Source organism: Pavona decussata, unplaced genomic scaffold (assembly GCF_977016875.1).
Source record: "Pavona decussata unplaced genomic scaffold, jaPavDecu1.1 SCAFFOLD_58, whole genome shotgun sequence".
NCBI classification, from domain to species: domain Eukaryota; kingdom Metazoa; phylum Cnidaria; class Anthozoa; order Scleractinia; family Agariciidae; genus Pavona; species Pavona decussata.
The window spans coordinates 6,424,078-6,444,529 of NW_028145480.1; the positions used below are offsets into that span (position 1 = coordinate 6,424,078).

General features: G+C 39.1%; 1 protein-coding gene, 1 long non-coding RNA gene and 2 pseudogenes across 2 annotated transcripts; 1 reads left to right on the top strand and 3 right to left on the bottom strand.

Annotated features, from left to right (window-relative positions):
• Window positions 1–534: 534 nt before the first annotated feature.
• LOC146479935 (uncharacterized) lies at window positions 535–12,469 on the bottom strand. Its single transcript, XR_014864837.1, has 3 exons — window positions 12,343–12,469; window positions 8,718–8,937; window positions 535–627 (listed from the first exon to the last, which is right to left on the bottom strand). It is a non-coding gene; the product is annotated as an uncharacterized LOC146479935 (long non-coding RNA).
• LOC146479936 (zinc finger protein 862-like) lies at window positions 4,259–5,773 on the bottom strand (annotated as a pseudogene).
• Window positions 12,470–12,889: 420 nt separating the features above from the next.
• On the top strand, window positions 12,890–15,462 carry LOC146479937 (uncharacterized; annotated as a pseudogene).
• Window positions 15,463–17,740: 2,278 nt separating this feature from the next.
• LOC146479938 (uncharacterized) lies at window positions 17,741–19,924 on the bottom strand. The gene is made up of 2 exons (XM_085110801.1): window positions 19,520–19,924; window positions 17,741–18,780 (listed from the first exon to the last, which is right to left on the bottom strand). Exons 1-2 carry the CDS (start codon window positions 19,581–19,583, stop codon window positions 17,741–17,743), a joined length of 1,104 nt encoding a protein of 367 aa, XP_084966927.1. The 5' UTR covers window positions 19,584–19,924.
• Window positions 19,925–20,452: the final 528 nt, after the last annotated feature.

Here is a 20,452-nt window from a genome sequence, read left to right on the forward strand (position 1 = left end):
ACCCTTCACCCACACCCTTCAGCTAGCGGCAACCAAGGAAACCACCAAAGGCTCTGAACATTTGTCTACATCAGAATGCCTAAAGAGATATTGCTATACAATGAACTTTGAAAGGCACAAACATGTAACGGAGGTGTACATCCAAAACTAACGTTCGTGAGTAAGTGGTAAGTAGCCTTGGTTGCATGACGTTGTTGGACTTAAAAAGTGTGCAAATACTTTGGGTAAAACACTTTTAACTTTAGAGGAAAAGAAATCAGGAGACAGAATAGTATTTTGGTCTACTACAAAACTACAGGAAAGGTATTTCTTCAATCTGCTGGGGAGTTCTTGTAGAGCACACCAGGCTTTGGAGACTGTGGTGTAATGAAGCAGAAGACTAATTTTCATACATTCTGAATAAGACGGATCCAATGTACAGTACATCGTTACTATCCATAATAACTTATCTTATCTGCCCAGCACCTGCTTTTCTGTGTTTCACATAAAACATAGCATTGTAAATTAAGCTGTTGCAAATACATAGTTCCCATAGTCAATTCCTCCTTATGCATACACTGTACATGTAGTTCACTTCCTCCAAGGCTTGTGTGTACAACACCATGCCTTTGCCCTCTTGTTAGGGAGCTAACAAGATAACCAAATGGTTCATTTAGCTTCCTTGCTTTGCACATTATTCTAACAAATAATTAATTTAATTTATACAACACCACTAAAAGATTGTAAGAATCAACATGTAAATTGAAAAAAAAAGCACAAATAAAGATTATTATTATCTTTGTTTCATTAAAGTGCATTAAGTTATGGTAGATACTCCAATGGGGCTATTGAAGGAGGGTTGTAACAATTTACATGTATATTGGCAAAATTCCCTTTCTTGTTTCTTTTTTTTGTTTGTTTTGGTTTAATTTTTTCTTTTTGTTGTTGTTGTCGTTGTTGAATAAACATTTTTTTAAATAAATTAATGACTTTATTTGAGTGTCTTACAGTATTTAGCACTGTAGTGCTAACTGGGGACACTATAAATCAATTAAATATACAAACTGAACATAACATTAAATGTTATGGGATTTATAACAAATTTTGTTATAAATCCCAACTGGGATGACAAACATTGTTGGTTTTCTACTTGAAAATGATTTAGATACTCTTGAAAACCTTCAAGTGTTTTGGCTTAGAGCTGCAACTGCTCTTTGGAAATCTGAGACATTCCTTTTTGTCACTTGCCCAAAGTACACAATCATACAGTCACAAAAATAATTAATCATACCTGTGGTGAATGAGGGTTGTAGCAACTTATATTTAAAAAATTCCCTTGAATCCTTTTTCTTTTTTTTCTTTTTCATTCTTTTTTTTGGGGGGGGGGAGGGGGGGTGTTTGTTTGCTTGTTTTATGTCTGCAAGGTGAGAGTTGACTGTGGTTGTTTTTCTACTTAAATTGAGGTACGGAAATAATATTGACAACCTTCAACTTTTTTGGCTTAATAATGGTAATAGGACTGTGTGGAGTCTAATTCGGTCTGTAATCACACGAGTGATTAACAAAATCGGACGACCGTGCAGCGGGAGTCCGATTTGTTTAATCACGAGTATGATTACAGACAGAATTGGACGACATGAAGTCCTGTTATCAATTAATCATAACTCTAACAAAATTTGACAAAAAAATAGCCTACAATTTAACTTTTTGGTAAATAAATAGAGGACAACAGTTGACTTAAGTTTCGAGATCGATTTAATTACAGCGCGCGTAAATGATGCGTACTGTCCAATTACTTAGGCATGACGCGTACACTGTCCTATTAATGCTCAAATCATGGCTGCTGATACAGGGCTCGAAATTAAAAAAAATTCTCAATCGCAATTTGCGAGTAATTCCTAAAATTTAGTCGCAAGTTCGAAAATTTTAGTCGCTAAAATAGCTAACCCAAACCAAAAATATCATAAAAGTAATTAGACAGTTATTTACAAGTTAACATCATTTTGTTTTATTGCTTCAACAGCTTCCATAAATCACAATCAAAGGAGGGTTAATCATATACTCGCTGAATAAACAAATGCAATCATCTGAATTGTTCCCAGTTCAACAAGAACATAACCTAAATATCCAGTACTCGCCGCACCAGTGTCTCGAAAACAAAACATCCAAACCTGCCTTCAGCAGCTAAACAAACAGCATACAATTCAGCCATAGGCAAACTACTTACTTGAGTAAACAAGACAAAAAATACAATTCAGTAGTCATAGAATCATAACGTTTATCAATTAAAAATTACATGATGTACAACGCAATCGCGCGAAACTTTTTAGCTTTAATATTTACGAACACTCGTGGTGCGAACATGACGAACTTACTCTTTCTTCCACAAAAACTAATTATTTTAAAGCATGAAGATATATTGCGAATGTTTTTGTACCTGTCAAAGTCAGGATATCAATTTTCCTACAGTAACCACGACTCAGCGCTTTTCGTTGTCAGTTTCCGACATGTGCCGAACAACCAGCGCCATGTTTGTTTTCGTGTCATACCGTGAACGGAAACTTTACGTGATAGCATTTACATAGCTACGAAATTAGAAATTGAATAAAGGAAACATTAGAACAAAAGCCAAATTGCAAGCTGGTAAAATTTGTCTTTTAAAATGGAAGATTCAATACTTTTCGTTGTTCACGTGCGACGCATCACCCCTTGATTTCAAACTACAATGCAACGAGATTGACTACAATGCAGTAAACGTTCCCTACTTTTGTTACTGCGCATACGTTCTGCGCATCCCGAGATACTCGGGTTTCCTATGGGTTGTGCCTACTAATGTGTGGTTCCAGAAAATATCCATACCCCCACCACAGAGGGAATTGGAAATTCCAGAGGGGTGGGGGGGTCAATGGCCCAGGAAATTCCAGAGGGGGGGAGGGGTGAATGGTTGGATAAGTTTCCAGAGGGTCAACTTCACGTTCATGTCAGACATAAATGTTCAAAATTGTAACTTACCAACTTTGCAACTTCGTAGATCTTTCTTGAAGACATTACTTAGTTTAACTGTTTTAAAGAAACCCTTGCTTGTTACATTAAAAACATGTTTCTCTTCTCCGAAAAGCCTTTGTAAGCGAAGTACTCCAACTGAGACAAGAAATGTATGTCTGCGTTGCGTGACTCAGTTATTATAAAACTGTTGTTTGTGAAACTTTCTTGCGTAGAAAATATTGTTTACTGGCAACAATTGAATTTGTATCAATGTTTAAAAGGGAAAATTTTGTAGGGCTATAAAGTGAAAGCCACAATTTTACATAAAACATTGAAATATTTGTTTGTTATTTTTGTATGCTGTGTAGAGTTACGGGCAAAGGTCAATTCCCGGGGTCAATTATGGTTTGTCAAAACTGACCCGTGTTAAAACTTATTTTGTCCAAAGTATTTCAACTTAAAGTCCAAAACTATTAACTTAACTTCTATGCCAAAATTCAACAAAATAGAGCCAATTCAACATTCTTTTAATGCGTTATTGATCCCATACAAAATTTGCATAAGAACGTGAACATGCTAATTTCGTTTTGCGGCTCCATTTCGTCTGCGGTTTCAAGTTACGATCTGAAATCTCTATTTGTCTCCCTGCCCTGCATGCATGCTTATGCTTATTTTGTCCATGCTATTCCGATTCAATAGGAAAACTATTGACCAAAATAACTTGACTGAATGATTACCAGGAGAAAAATCATCAATTGAGTAGAACTAAAGCGATAATCTTTTTGATCTCCTAAAATTTGCATAGGAACGTAAACATGACATATGCAAATTAAATGAAAAACACATTTTTGCATTGCCGGACTTATTCCAACAATTTAGATTTAAAATCTTCCGTGAAGCTAATGGTAAAGTTTGATGTCAATGACCACAGGTAAATATGAAACACAACAATTATTTCAGTATCAAGAGCTTTTTGGCAAACTCTACCGGTGAAATTGAACAGCGCGCGCGCTCTTCGATAACGCATATTTTCTCCTCGTGTAGGCAGTTCTTGATATTTCTGAAATGTTCACATCAAACTGATTTTTGAGGTGTTCTTTTGAAATAAAACTTTTCCAAAGGGGGGTGGGGGTGTATTCTGTATTTGAGGAATTTCCGAAGGGGTGGGGGGGTTAAGAAAATACCTTGAAAATGGAAAATCCAGGGGGGTGGGGGGGTCCTATGTGAAATTCCCTCCGTGGTGGGGGTATGGATATTTTCTGGAACCACACAATACAGGGATATTTTTGAACGGTATAAAACTATGCAGAGCAAGCAGAACTCAGCAGGTGCTCTTGGTATCCTAAAAAAGAAAATTGGAGGTAGCCATTTATTTTTCAGAGATTATGAAGTTTTAACATGGAAATAAAACCACCATACATTGCTTTGTATTTTACTGTTTTTTTTTTTTAATTATTGTTGCTTAATTATCTCTGAGAAATGCGTTGTTGCCCCAATTATTTTTGGATATCCAATAGCTCTTGCTAAAATCTGCTTTTGTCGCATGGTCACAAACCGCAAAAAAATACCTCTCTTTAGTAGGCACCGTCCTTAAAAAATGATTACATAGTTATGTAAATAATAACAATGCCACGAGCATTTCATGTAAATGCGATCAAGTGCAATTTAACCTTGTTTAGGGTATGACTATCGCGCGCGAATGCTGGGTTTGCAAGGTGGTAAAGCCGGCATCGTTCGCGATATCCCAAACAGTTGAGCCGTCTCGCATTCTAAACTGGCAAAGTGCCTTTTAGTAAACCTGAAAGCAAGATTTTTGTGTTCAGTTTCACAGTTTAAGTCACAACTTTTTCACCGAAAAGTGAGGTCTCCTCGAGCGTTCTCCCTTTGATTTGTCCCGTTCAAACCAACGGTTAACTGCAGGAGCTGGGTCAAAGTCAGCCACAGGCGGGCCCTTGGAAGACAGACGGATCAAGTCCTCTAATACCGCCACGTTAAGGGTTGCTCGGGTACTGGATTGATCCGATTCTGCGATGACACAGCTCGTTCACATTGTGCTGCCGAAATTGGCAGTACAAGAAGAATCTCCACTAGATGTAAAACATCTGCGAAGTCCTCCTTGTATGGCAATTTGGTCAACAAGGTTTCCCAAAGGGCGGCGTAATCCATCTTGCGAAATTGGCTGTTTACTGAGATCTTCAGGGAAACCCACTGGTCGTGGATGTTCTGGACATCACAGCCTGATCTTTCTAAGGGCACTTTGAACCAGTTGGTCAGGCGTTGGATCTCCTCCCTCCCATAGTCCATTAGGTCACTGCTGCGTGTAGGCCAGACATCCACATTGAAGACCAGCATATCTCTGACAACCTCCTTGGGGCCATAAACAGTTGTTGGCGTTTTAATGGGTCGTTGACACTCAGTTGCTTGCAGCAAAATGTCAAACCTCTCGCTTAGGCCTTTAATGCAGAGATTCACTGCAGTGTCAATTTCAGACTGAAGGCTGCCTGTCGTACTCCCCCCACGTGTATTTTTTCCCCAAGCGTGCCTCTGAGAACCACACCCTGGAATGACTGGCTCTCGTTCACCTTCTTTAGAAAGTTTTCCAAATGGCCATCTGGAACAGGACGACTGGTGAGGCATTCAACGCGCAGCTTGGTTTCCTTCAGATGAGATACGACAGTCGGAAGAATAATGTCATTCCGCTGCATCTGTAAACTTAGTCGACTTAAAATAGCAAATAAATCGGCTAAGAAATGGCAAAATGCAGCGAAATGAACATCTTTCATTTTTTCAACAACATATCGTGCTCGACCCTGAAACAGTGGAAGTCCACAAGAAAGGGCAATTCTTTTCGCAGGAGAGCAGCAAGCCCCGCTTTCTTGCCTAGGTTTACCGATGCACCGTCCGCGCCAAAAGCAACGAGTTTTTGCTCCCAGTTCACGTCAGCGTCTTTGAACGTAGCACAGATAGCATCCTTTAGTCCTAAAAATAACAGAAAATTACATACAGGCCTTGCCGAGCTTATTATTTAGCTGATACACCAAAGACAAGAAAAGAACGAACCGTCCGAGTTACTACATCAGTGTATAACGGCCGACGTCTTCTAGTGGGTGTGAGATGGAAGTTGAAAACTTAAATGTACTCTTACCGATAATACTATAATTATTGCACTGACTAAATAATCCTGTGGGACCAAATCACTGAAAATTATCGATTACCTTACGGAATAGAAACGAGCTTTTCATGATATTCGACCACCTACTGGAACACACCAATTGCCGTGACGTTTCTGCGTTTTTTTTTTTTAAGTAATTTTTTTAAACATCCTGACGTTTTGAAGAAAGCAGACTATTAAGAACTACACTTTTAAGAACTGGAATTTTTACTTTTTTAAAGCCAATGTATTGACTTAACAATACAAGAAAAACTGTAGAGTAATGTTTAACTCCAGGTACTCGGTTTGTAGTCTTTAGTGTTAAACTTGGCTAGCAGACTGCCTGAATTCATCACCATGCCTATTTGAGTTCGTTATTTATTTTACCTACCTTCTGCATGTGCATGTTCGACAGCCTTGTGTCCAATCAACCGATTAACTGGGCGGCCATCTTGAAGATATCGACAGAAAACAGTTTCGTTTTCGAGGCCGCCTGCATCCATGGCTCCATCTACCATCACGCTGATGTATTTACTTTGGTGTATCTCAGCAGTCGTTCTTTCTTTAAACACCTTTCCGAGGACAGAAACCATTTCAGCGCAAGATTTATCGTTGGCATAAGTGGACGATATCTCTAATCCATTCTTCTTTTGTAGGTTGATAAGACCTTGAAACTTGCTAAAAGGAAGTTCTTCCTTCGCAATGAAGTAGGCTGTTGTCATCTTCACTGCTACCTCTCTCCGATCTCTTTCTTCCTCATCCTTCCTGCCTTTGCTGAGACTCTGGGCTATAACAGTCTCGCGCACTGGCTTCTGCATAGCTAGTACAGCAGTCTCTGCGCGCAAGTGGCCATTACTTTTTGCGTGCTTCTGCATGGAATCCTCCTTGATGGAAAAACAGCCTGTCAAAAACTGTGTATTGCCTGCTACGTCTGCGGCTTTACAACACAGGCTGCACAAGAAGGCTTGGTCTTCATCCCTTATAGTTAGCCATGGAAATTCTTCTTTCCACTTGTATAGCATCTTACTCTTGTCAATGTGCTTTGTGAGTGGCGCAGGTGATTTCTTGGCATCTGGCTGAACTTCTTTGCTGAGTTTAGCAGCTGCAGCTGTTCGTTTTTGCCCAGATGGACTTCCTATAGAAGTTGACTTACTGGCCTGACTGCTTTCACCAGTGGGCTTTGCCGTGAGAAAGGATGAAAGCGTCGCTTGTTGTTTGGCTTTCTGTCCAGTGCAGTCCTTGATTTCTTGTTTTTTAGGGCAGGTCGTAGGGCAGGTTGTAACCTCTTTCTTCTCGCTAATGAGAGGAACGAAATGGTTAGGTTCAAACCATGAACCTGGGGTATTGTTAAAATTTCCATCTCTTGACCAGAGGATGTACATGGGCGCTGCATCTACCAGAGGCTGGAAAGACGCGGGAGATGTTCTTGGATATAGGCTTCTGTGTATGAGCATCCGATAACGGAAATTCACGTCAGGATACACTGAATGTACTGGTCTTGAAACGACAGAGGCAAGCCCCAAAAAATGTACGAAAGAAGACCACTCATATCTGGTACAGGCAACAAGCGCTTCAGCCTTGACTGCCTCGACCCTGCTGCCTGTTTCGGAAAACTTATCCATGGCTTCTTTGGTTAAAGCAATTGAAAACAGTGTTCCCAAGGTAAGATCCGTGTTAATTCTGTTCGTTTCTTTAAAAGCGTCATGGTCACTATAAAACTCCGCGTTAAAATATAATTCACCTGCAACTAAGAGGCGCAAATATATTGCAAGAGATTCATTCCCGTGCAGAAGAATTGAACTGGAGTTAAACAAGCAGTCTCCGTTTGCTGTGGCTTTGAGTGCAGAAAAAAATTCACCTTTGACCTGGTTGACATCTGCTGGGATCAAACACTTGGCGAAGTCGTCGCGGGGAAGATTTTGAAGAACAAGGTCACTTGCAGTTCTAATCTCGTTCCTGAATATGTCGAGCTTACTGGTGAATATCCTCTTTGCCTCTTCTAAATTCTCATTAATAAGAAGGGCCTTAAAAGCGGATAACTCCTGGTCATTTGCATACATTGTGATAAGGGTCTATTGCAAACAAGAGGGGAATATTGCTCAACCTTCTACTACCGGAACCGGAAATGAGAACGGAAATTTCCGAGTATGGCTAAATTTCATGAGCGTTACACGACATAGTATCTCAAAAAAGTGCGCCCGTGATACACTTCTTAGATAAACCGCGTTTAATGGAGCAAGAAATCAACGATTAAGTCACGTAACATCTAACTTGAATTTCGCAGAATTTTTCGGATACAATTACAGCTACCAGTTACAAGTAAGACACAAGACTGTTGAATATAATTTATTTATATGCTGGGCCGTAAAACAGTCGCAAAATCGCTACTAATGGACAAATTTTAGTCGCAAAAGCAAAATCTTTAGTCGCAAATGCGCCCGATACAGGCGCAATTTCGAGCCCTGTCAGATAGCCAATCAGATTCGAGAATTTTGTTATAGATATGATTAAAGCTGTAACTGCTCTTTGGAGATCTGAAACATTCCTATTTCTGACACTTCACCAACACACACAATCATATACTCACAAAAAAAAATGATACCTGTATAAAGTGATAATCCACACAAACTGAATGAAGGGAAGGATTGAGGCAGACAGATGACAGGAAGGCAGCTGAAAAGAATTCCACTTCTTTCATGTGGGTGGTGATTGGTGGTGGACTACCATCCACCTCCTTTAGGGCGTCCTGGGCCTCTTCGGGCCTGTGAATGAGGCAGCACTGTTGCCTGAATGGTCGAAGGAGGCAGACAGCATAAACAACACTGTAATAAGACAAAAGGATTTCTTGTTCTAAATTGACCCAAAGAAACTCTAAGAGTAAACTCAAATGGGTTAGCTTAAGTAAGGATGGTGACATTGAAAAGTGCTTTGACTGGAAGAAGAATGTACATGTAATAAGTGCTGTAGTCTTGCTCAGCCTGTCTTATGTTGCTTTTAATTTTGTGATTATGTATTTTAACTATTCTTACATGTATATTTTTCATATTCTGGGCCCGCTGTTACTGGCTCACGCTGTTGCGGAATCCCTGTCACTTTTTCTTTGTTACTTTGTTTGATTACCTGAATGTATTTACATTATGTTGGCGAAGCTAATAAAATAAATAAATAAAATAAAATAAATACTATCACACATCTCCAATTTTAAAGGAACTGCGCTGGCTGACAGTGAAGGAGCATCTTTACTACTGTAATGCCGTAATGTAATTTACACGTAAGTGTTTGACAGTATGTGCTCCTGGTTATTTATCCACACAATTCATTAGACGATGTGATGTCACAAATCATAGAACAAGAAGTTCTCAAATGCTTAACATACCTCACTTTAGTCTGAATTAGAACAGCAAGGGGCCAAATGCCATTTTATTACGGAGCAGTTACTTTACAGAATTCCTTATCAAACGATCTTAAACTTTGCGAATTGGTTATTGTGTTTAAACACAGCCTTAAGTAGGCCTTGCCTCTTAGGTAACTTTTGCACTTCCACTTGATTATGCTATGTTATTTGCTCTATTTAAGTCAACTAGACTATTATTATAATTATTATATGATTATTAGAGCATTTTTTTAAGTTTGAAGATTAATTTTTAGCTTAACTGTATATTTTTGCTAATGAAGATCCTCTTTGGGGAAGTGGTATGTATGTATGTATGTATGTATGTATGTGCGTGCGTGCGTGCGTGCGTGCGTGCGTGCGTGCGTGCGTGCGTGCGTACGTACGTACGTACGTACGTATGTATGTTTGTATTCAAACTTCAAAAGAAGTCTGTCAGGGATTGTTTCACAGAGGCTTTCCTAAGGAGGCTTGCAAAAACTAAAGTAACCTAAAAAGTTTTTCAACCTAGCCTGCTTTCCATTCAGGTGCTATTGACTGTGACTCTTCCTGGCCAAAATGCATTCCATTTTTGATTTGCGGATGGATCCATGCAAACCATTTTGCCTCATCTGTATGCAGTTGTAAAGGTTGTTTATAGAGATTTAGATCAGGGCCCAGTTGTTCATAGCCCGATTAAGCTAATCCTGGATTAACGCAAACTTTGACTCAAGTTTAATTGGTAATCAATAAAGATTCTTCTAAAAGATTTTTGGCCCTCAGTTTTCACTTACACTTATCTTTACCTTTAGCTGGAAATTACCCTTTAAAACCATTTTTAATTAGTGAAATAAAAGCCTCAATTAACTTCAAATCGTGGATAAGCGTTAATCGGCTTTCGAACAACCCGGCCCAGGTTTTCACTGGCAGACAAAAAATATTCTCTTGAACTATTGGGCATGCAAAAAAAGTAGCTGACATTTTGTGTCAAAAATATGATCTTGAGGTGAATGACAAAACATTTTTTCTTGTACACCCTGAGACTTTAAAGGTAGGGGTTCATGGTTCTGCGCATGTCCATGAATCAAAATACTTTTTCGCCTTTGCTCGCTATGACCCAAGCCTGTTTAATTTAATTTGTTGTTTATGAACCATTTGGAAGGCAATAGGTAACTCGGGTGGTAATTTTTTCACATGATTGCATTATTTCGCATGCAAATAACTGTAAACACATCAACTGTGGAATAAATCCTACGGGTCAACACTAAATTCAATATCGACAATCAATATTGACAATATGAGTACAATCCACTAACATTTTCTGTGAATTTTAGTCATCAGTCATTTTGCTTGGACTAATTATAGAAAGTGATTACTGAAGTACATGTACATGTGGGTGGGATTTTTAAGGTCCCTTTGATACATTATACATGTAATGGGGCATCCTGATTGCTTTCACTTTCCTTGAGACAACAAAACAGCCTGTTCAGGGGAGCATGGGGACAAATGCAAAGAATTTCCTAAATTACAGGCAACACTGAATCAAATCAGTTGAAAGACAACTGAACAGACCAAAGAATAGAAATAATACATTAATTAATTTTAAGGTGACTCCAGCACTTCCCTTCAGTTATAATTTGATTGATCATGTTTAATACTCTTGAAGTACACAATTTCATACACTGTAACCCACAATTTTTTCCCTTAAATAATTTTACAAAAATGGCAACAGTTTTGATTTTCAAAGACATATTGTGGCAGCTCTACTGACATCCTCAGTTTTAAATATTTATTGTAAAGTACAAAGTTGAATTAATAATACACAGTGGCTATCCGTACGGGTGCCGTACGAATAGCCACTGTGTTAATAATAAGAACATAGGGTTCAAAATTGGTGGAAGAATGATCTTAAATATTAAAACAATTATGCAAACATAAACTAAGAATTGTTTGGAATCTAATTGCAAGTGTTTGCTTGCAAGTGCAAGTAATGTATATGTAACAATTGCAATTACTGTCAACCCTCCCAATTACATACTGTAAGGATAGGAAAAAGGTCACATTCACACAAGCGCTCACTGCAACAAAAGAGAATTCAAGTGGAGTTTGATGATGCACAGAAATAGAAAACGTGTTGTAGAAATGTCTAGTGGCAGAGATATTTAGGGCTTTGTCCTGGACTATTGTGTAGCTTAAGTTCTGATTGGTTTCAAGAACAGAAACATGGTAATGCAAGCCAGTCAGTGAATATTGAATACAATTTTCTTCGAATCTTCCCAACTTTTTTTAATACCCAAAAAATACAAGCCAGAATTTTCTTACCAAAAAGAATTTGAAATCGTGAACATTTTAAACCAAAAAAAATTCTTCGCACCTCCACGTCACTTTTAACCCAGAGTACCCTCCTGGGGAATTTTATAAAGCCACCTTAAATTTTCAACGGTTCAAATTTGAGTTCCACTAAAAATCGTTGTAATTAGTAACCTTGCTACAAGTGTCGCCAAAGAGCAGAATTGCTAAATCCTTTTGACCTTGGGGTAACGTCTATTCATTCATTTATTCATTCATTCATTCATTCATTCAACTTATGAACTGTACAAAGTGTCAAATTGCCAGGAACTGTTAGAATGCAATCTGCGTTCATTTCACCGAATTCGACAAAAAACAGCCATAACATTCTCGCAACCCAGCCAAATAATAGAAAATTTAGAAGGGCTTTGCAACCGGCGAAGCGAAAAGACGGCCAAAGTACGTTTCGTTTCGACATAAGCTTACTCTGATTTATTTGCAGCTTCGAGGTGGCAAGCGAACGCTTGTGTACCAGCGCGACAACATTACAAGCTAAAATTCTACTCACCATCGCTAGAAAACTGTGATTCTCTCTCAGAGGAGAAATATTCTAGAAGCCCGGCTCCCAGGAAAGAATTTACATGACGAACTGCTCGCTTCTTGACAGCACCGAACCATGAGAGACTTTGCCGCCAATGCAACAAAATTGCAACAACCTCACTATCAGAACGAGGCTGGGGGTATGATGCGATCCTCATGGAAATCTCAAGGGAAGGGAAAGGGCGGGGACAGTATTCTATACCTCCATTCAGGGATACCCTTGGGACCAGGGCAAGTGTCCCCTGAGTAAAGGTCGGTTGGGATTTGTTAATAATTTTAAAACCACCCAAAAAATAATATTTTTTTATTCCGGCTTGGAATCCGCTGCAGTCATCATTTCAAGCAGCTAGATATAGATAATGAAAAAAACCATGATTAACATGTCCAACGTGACTCTGTGAAATTGTTTGTTGAATTCCCACCAGTACAGTGCACCATCTAAGTGCCATAGTACGGTGGCCCACAACTGTCACATCAAATACAAATTCCCCACATCAAAAACAAATTTTCCACATCAAACACAAATTCGCCACAACAAAAACAAATTCCCCACATCAAAGTCAAACTTACCACATCAAACACAAATTCGCCACAACAAAAGCAAAATCGTCACTACAAAAGCAAATTCACCACATCAAAAACGAACTTGTCACATCAAAAACAAATTTGTCACAGCAAAAACAAATTCCTCACATCAAAATCAAAAACACCGATTAAACGGTCAGCGGTCAATGAGCGAAAGCTATCTCCAGTTTTCACTCGGCCTTCACCCGACCGCCATTTTGTTCTTGCACATGGTACTGTTATCTTGCTCGGGATGTATTGCAGCAATTGTGGGAGAAGTGTAGAGAACTGCAACTTTTGTGCCAATTGCGGAAAAGGTAAGTCATTGTGGTAAGCCAGTGGCGAATGAACAGTTCAGCTAGGAGTACGAAAGTCACGAAAGGTTGACTTTATAACTCAAATCAGAGGGCGTGGGTTAGAGGGAGATAATCTCACGCCTTTGTGCATGGGTCATCACACCCGGCTCGTAAGATTTCTGCACAGCCCCACACATTTATTGTGCATACATATTTGGAGTCTATTCATATTAAGTATATCCATAAAGTGGTATGAGATTGCTTCATGACACATAGGCTGTGCTGGCTGTGCGGAAATCTTACCCCATTTTTAGCTATTTAACAGCCTTTACATCCCCTAGTTATAAACGAAAAAAGCGATCCCCTTGTTTTAAAGGAAAAAAGTGATTGAAGAAGAAGAAGAAGAATTTATGATAATAATGATTTGTAGCCTGAAGGTCACTAAAGTGGAAAATTTCAGTAATAATAATAGCATTGTTGAAAGTCAGAATATGCTCCACATATTGAATACAAAGCCTTACAGAAAAAAATTATGAAGTAATTCATAAGGAAAAATGGCATACTACTTCCAGTCATCCATACCTTTTAACATGCTGTAAGTCTTAATATCTCCCTTCAATGCCATAGATAAGCACTTTTTGTCATAAAATTAAATTAAGTCTGTTTTATTAGTTATTAGCATCAGAGAGTGTACATGTATGTATCTTTCTACTGTTAGTATTTCTTCTTCTCTTTTTTAGTTGAGATTGATTCACTGTATGATAAATCAAGAACAGTTTGTAATCTTAATTATATTTCTGATAAGTTATTAAAATCATGACTTTCAGAAGTTTACCCATCATCAGACAGCTCAGACAGTGACTGTGAAGGGGATGGACACTTTGAAGAAGAAGAAGAAGAAATTCTGAAGTACTACTTCCACCGTGGGTTTAGCTACCAAGAAATCCTCCATTTCCTTAGTGATCGTCATCAGTGCCAAATAAGTTATAGTACTCTTTTAAGAAAGTTAAAGAAATATTGTTTGTTTAGGCGTGGTGTTACAAAACAAGAATCATTCAGTGATACCTTTTTGAAGGTACAGAGGCGTATGAGTGAACTTATTGATGGTCCTTGCTCAGCACATGGGTATCGCGCAATGTGGCACACCCTCGAAATGGAGGGACTCCGCATTCCTAGAGTAATTGTTTAGGACCTTTTAAAGGAGATGGATCCGGAAGGGACTGAATTGAGAAGAAAGCATCGCTTAAAGAGAAGAGAGTATCAGAATCCTGGGCCCAACTACTCATGGCATATTGATGGCTACGACAAACTTAAGTGTTGGGGTTTTCCTATCCATGGTGCAATCGATGGTTTTAGCCGTAAGATTTTGTGGCTGGAAATTACTCGTTCCAATAACTCACCAAACAAAATAGCCACTTTTTATGCAAGAACAGTTTCAGAATTGGGGGGTTGTCCAGTAGAACTGATTACAGATTTGGGGACTGAAAATGGACTTGCAGCAGCAATGCAATCTTTCTTCCATGATAATCCTGAAGCACATCGATATGTCTCTTCCCCAAGGAATCAAAGAATTGAGGGCTGGTGGTCGTATTATTCAAAGAATTGTTGTGCATGGTGGAGGAATTTTTTTAGTGACTTAGAGTTTCAGGGTATTGTGGACACTACATCTGATTTAAGTATGGAATGCCTGTGGTATTGTTTTAGCAATGTACTGCAAAAAGAGCTTGATTCTGTGAAAGAGCACTGGAACACACATAGAATTCGAAAATCAAGAAATAACACTGTACCAGGACGTCCAGATTCTCTTTTTTTCTTACCTGACCGTCATGGTGCAAGGGATTGCCTATTTGAAGTACCTGCTGCCCAAGTTGAATTTGGTGCACAGCATATAACTGAACATTTGGATGGCCCTGACAATGATCACCAGGAATACTTAGAGTATGCCAGAAGTAGTCTTTCAATGCCTTTGCCAGGCAAATGGGAAGAAGCACTTGAAATGTACAAAACATTAATGCATGTTGCCCTTCATGGATATTCTTCATAGTTTTGTCTATGTTCATCAAGAAAACCAAGAACTTGTGCACGTAAAAAATCAACCTGCCCTCAATCTCAGGGCTGTAATGGCTCTGAACAAAACACCCTCTTGAGCTGTAGGCTTTCAAAGTAATTGATTTCAATAAGAGCAGTATTCAGTGAAAGTTGAAAGTAATATTCTGTAATTACTTTGTTTTTGCATTACTATGCCCAGTGATTGGCTAAAAAAATCTTGTGTTACTTTCTCAACCAATCAAACTAAAACCACATGTGTTTGCTTGGAGCTCTAGTTGACTGATAAGATAGTTTGTCTTTGTTTTAATTCGCAAGTTGTTGCCCTTAGTAATTAGTTTGTATTAGGTTCTACAATGCACTTATTGAAAACCGCTCTACCTTGTCATCCTGTTACTGCTGATCAGTTTGGCAGTTGGAAATTATCGAAAGGACCAGAACAGATACATGTAATTATGATGAGTTGTTTAAATGAATTAAATAAAAGATCAGCAGACATCCAGTATTTTGCTACAAAGCCTACAGTTGGTGGCTTGAAGTTTACAAACATAAACAATTTTTGATGTATTTCCAAAGTAGTCTCTTTTTCCCCCATATCTTGGTGTTGGAGAAAGATAGAGTCAAAATACAGTTTGTTACATGTACAGTAGTATGTACATACCAGACTCTGAACAGGTATTCACTTGAAGACTTAGCATTACTTTTTCAGTTTAAGTGATTAATGCACTATTGGAGCAATAAACTTTTAAGTAACCACTTACACTCCTTGAGTGCGTAAATAAACCAATTCATAAACTGCTTGGCATGAAAATTTTCCAACTGAAGGGGGAGCGTGAAAATCTGCTAGTATCACTATTTGTGATATGATATTAACACTCCCCTTAAGCCTTGGCCATACATATACCATATCACCCAACACTGAAGTACATAACTTTGTCCGATGATGTCATAAGACGAAGCTTCTTGATCCACGAAAAAACGTTTTTTATGCCTATGAAAGTGTTCAACATTGTTGCACAGGCTGCCAAACAAACTAAATTGTCTGGACCTGCGTCCCAATTTTATTCAAGGCAGTGCAGCTTTACCTGATGTCATTCAACAGGGTAACCAACAACAGCAACAACAACAAAACTTTATTTCAAGTGTCAATCCAACCTTAAAACCACTCTACTAAAGATTATGGGCCTGCAAGCAAAAATTATCTGGAAGAATGTGAATGTTAAGAATGGAAATGTCTACTCTGCGACCATAACCTTAACTAACACAGTTGAAGGTCTCCATAACCTTAACTAACGCAAAAACAATTATCATTGCACCTTCAATGGCATTTATGACCACTATTTTATGAAACACACACAAAACGGTGTGTAGCAATGGACTTAGCTAGAAACTAACACAGCTGAAGGACTCCATAACCTTAACTAACATAAAAATTATTATCATTGCACCTTCAATGGCATTTATGACCACTATTTTTTGAAACACAAAAAGGTGTGCACCAATGGACTTAGCTAGAAACTAAGAATTGCTGAAGGTCTCTATGGCCTCGAAAATGATTGGCCCTTGCAGTAGGCTAGAAGGAAAGTTTGGCGAAATTGTTCTGTGTCACCCATGTGAGACACTGGTAGAGTTAACTCCCTTCCACATGCTGCAACATACGGGAAGCAAATACTGTGCTTGGGGTTACGATCAAAACAATCATGGTCAAAGTTAACATTAATTGTGAGGGGATCACCGTTGAGGGGTCGGTGTCTTTGGCCAGTTAGCCAGCCCAAGACACCGGCCACAGAGATATCTGCTGTTTGAAATTCTTCTGCTTGTTGTCTGTCACTTCCCCTGTCTCCGCTGTCTTCATAATTCCAAGTAAGAGCCTCAGAATATCCACTGATCTTCTTTTCATCTTCCAAAGATATCAAAAAGTCCTGAAAGCTATCCATCACAGACTCCTCAACTTCCCCTCTGGTTGATCCCTCCACAGCATAACGTGGTTTCATAAGGGAAAACACATAGTTTGCATCAACATCCTTTGCTTGCCCCATGACAAAAAGTGGCTTGCATATTTCCGGGTTTTGCTTTATTACATCAGCAAGCCCATAAAGCTCCAGCCCTCTCATGAATTCAGATAAATACAGTTGTCGTCTGGTGACAAGACTAATCAGAATGGATCCTGTGATGTCACTGATGTGCTCTTGGTCAATAACACCAGTGTAACCATGCTCTACAATTGTGTCACAATGGTTATCCAAGTCATTTTGGATATTTTCGAGGATCATCTTCTTCTGTGGCATAATGTGCTCTAAATTCAAACTCTTGAAGTCAGTCTCTGGGTTGACCATACTGTCATAAACACAACCCTGTAAAACACAAGGTGACGGACCCCCTTGAGCAAGGCTTACAGCAGCAATTTCTCCACAAGACTGGAAGTATCCGTTGTGTACATTGTAGGTTGAATCCATAGGACTACCACCAGGAAACATAATATTTCCCATGCCTGCTACAGCTTTTGCTAGGAACTCTAGCCATGGCGCCACTGTCTATCCTATCTTCACCTGTGAAATGGACTCTTAAAACTTTGTTTGGCCTGGTTCTCAATGATTCACGTCGCCAGAGATTTAGGCATCTTGTGAAATGGGAAGCCCTTCGTACCACAATGAAGAATTGACATGTGTCATCAACTCTTTGGCTAATTTCTCTAACAACACCGACATGGTCAGTAATTGCTACTTGAGTATGTTGTCCAGCACTCTTCTCTTGTTCTAACAGGCTGGAATTCTCATCGTGTGATAGTACTTGTAGATTGTCACTGTTTTCAGTAACTATTGCTACTTCCACTACTTGGTTCAGCTCGTTATCTAATTCTCTTGCAATCTGCTCATCCAGTTTCATTTGTTCGTCAGGTATAGTTACTGTAACAACTGGGTCACTCTCAAGCTTGGAACATTTTGGGAAACGGGACATGCTGTCATCGTCACTGTCATCAGCACCCATGAGAGTGTTGTCGTAGTCTTCATTTGTGCATAGATATAAATAGATTCTATTATAGTCTTTCCCCACTTCCTCCTGGTATCGCTTTAAGGTAAGCAGTTCACTAGTCCTAGGTAGAAAAAGAACCTTCTGCCCATCTTCATAAAGAAGGAGATAGGTTTGGTTCTCGTCATAGAAGTTACTATAATAAGCCTTCCATTTCTCTTCTGCTTTTCGGCGAATCAGTGAAGATTTTGCAGAATTTGAAATCCGCAAGGCTACCTTCTTTCCTCTTTTCGGTTTGAGAACACTTTCTTTTTCATTCCACTCAAGCAAACCAATATAGATAAGCACTTCCTGATCTACTGTTGAGGTCTTAATACTTTTTGCCTTCCCACCTTTGACTTTAGAAAACCATTGCTTGCCTTTAGCTGCCTTATACTCTGTGAAGGTCTTGATAGATTTGCTGGACTTAACAGAACTTGCTTCCTGTGCACTAGTGGAGGTGCTTGGCCCTGGATTCTCCTGGTTAACTCCTACACAAATTGAAAATTGAATTGTGAAGATTGAATACTTGTTTTATCAATTAGAATAAAGTTTAGGAAGGAGAGCATGCAAAGTTATCTTGTGGATTAACAGAATCCAAAAAGGATTACTTTGTTTCAGCAACATTTATAACCGAAAAGGAAAAACATCTCCTGTTTCAGGGCTGTCACTAAGATTTCAAGCTGCCGGATATATTCAGTTAGTAGGTGGGGAATCAAACAGATATGAAGTTCCTTTGGTCCTATTTTCCTTTTGTTTCCAATAAAAGTAGCTGGGTGCCATGCCCTTAAGAGAGGAATTCCCGGACCCCTGGCCCCTTAAGTGACAGTACTGCTATGTGGAAGGAAAACAACACCCGGTACATTTTGCAATCCTGGATCTTCTCGACTAAGACGTTAGCTTTTCAACTACAGTATCTCAAGAAAGGAAATATGTCCGTAACCAAAACAATACAAATGAAATGCTAACTATGTCAAAAGTAGTGCTTAGATCTAATTAGTCAAGATCAATGATCAACCAATTTTGCTAGGACTCGCAACACTATTCCTTAGCTTTAACTTCGGGCTCGAAAGGCTACCGGGACTCCTCTTGTCCCCTGAAGCCCGTTTTTGACACGTGCATTTCGCTGCTACAAAATAGAGAGGTCAAACTATAAGTTCGGTCCCTTCGACCAACTACTTAGCTGTCTTTGAGTTTCTCGACTGCCACTTGCTTACCACAATGACTTACCTTTTCCGCAGTTGGCACAAAAGTTGCAGTTCTCTACACTTCTCCCGCAATTGCTGCAATACATCCCGAGCAAGACAACAGTACCATGTGCAAGAACAAAATGGCGGTCGGGTGAAGGCCGAGTGAAAACTGGAGATAGCTTTCGTTCATTGACCGCTGACCGTTTAATCGGTGTTTTTGATTTTGATGTGAGGAATTTGTTTTTGCTGTGACAAATTTGTTTTTGATGTGACAAGTTCGTTTTTGATGTGACAAATTTGTTTTTGATGTGGTGAATTTGCTTTTTGCAGTGACGATTTTGCTTTTGTTGTGGCGAATTTGTGTTTGATGTGGTAAATTTGATTTTGATGTGGGGAATTTGTTTTTGATGTGAGAATTTGTATTTGATGTGACAGTTGTGGGCCACCGTACCATAGGCATGGCAGTCACAAAATAGAGTGCGTTGGGTACATTTCGCAAACTGGAACAACTTGTTATAACATACACAGTACTACTGTATTGGTAAGCTGTAAAAGCAGTCAGTGGACAAAAAAGAAATAGTGATGTCAGACAGTTTGAGTCTTAGTGTAGACATTTCCTGTAAATTGTCGCATACCTGTCGTTTCCTGTGACATTGCGTAGTCTATAGGGCCCTGGGAACGAGGTGGGGGCTGGACTAAGGAGTAATAACTCACTAACGAATAAAACCGAGCACGAACTGATCGCACTGTTGTTATATTGAATTATATAGAGTTTATATATTAAAAAATTATCTAAATTGTGCTAATATCTTAGAATTAATACACAGCATTAGCTTATCATGAAAAAAATGTAAAATGTCACGCTCCCCACCCCTGTGGTTGTGTACTCTTAACCAGGCTTCGCGCGTTGGTTTTCAAGATGGCCGCTACGCCGCGCCACTTGACCGGCAGCTACATGAAAAATCGTCGTTAA

Coding starts and splice junctions, on each gene's coding strand:
- LOC146479938 (XM_085110801.1), bottom strand. CDS start 19,583: ATGTATTGCAGCAATTGCGGGAGAAGTGTAGAGAACTGCAACTTTTGT. Junction 18,781..19,519: donor TTGTGCCAACTGCGGAAAAG/GTAAGTCATTGT, acceptor CAATTTGTGTAG/GAGTTAACCAGGAGAATCCA.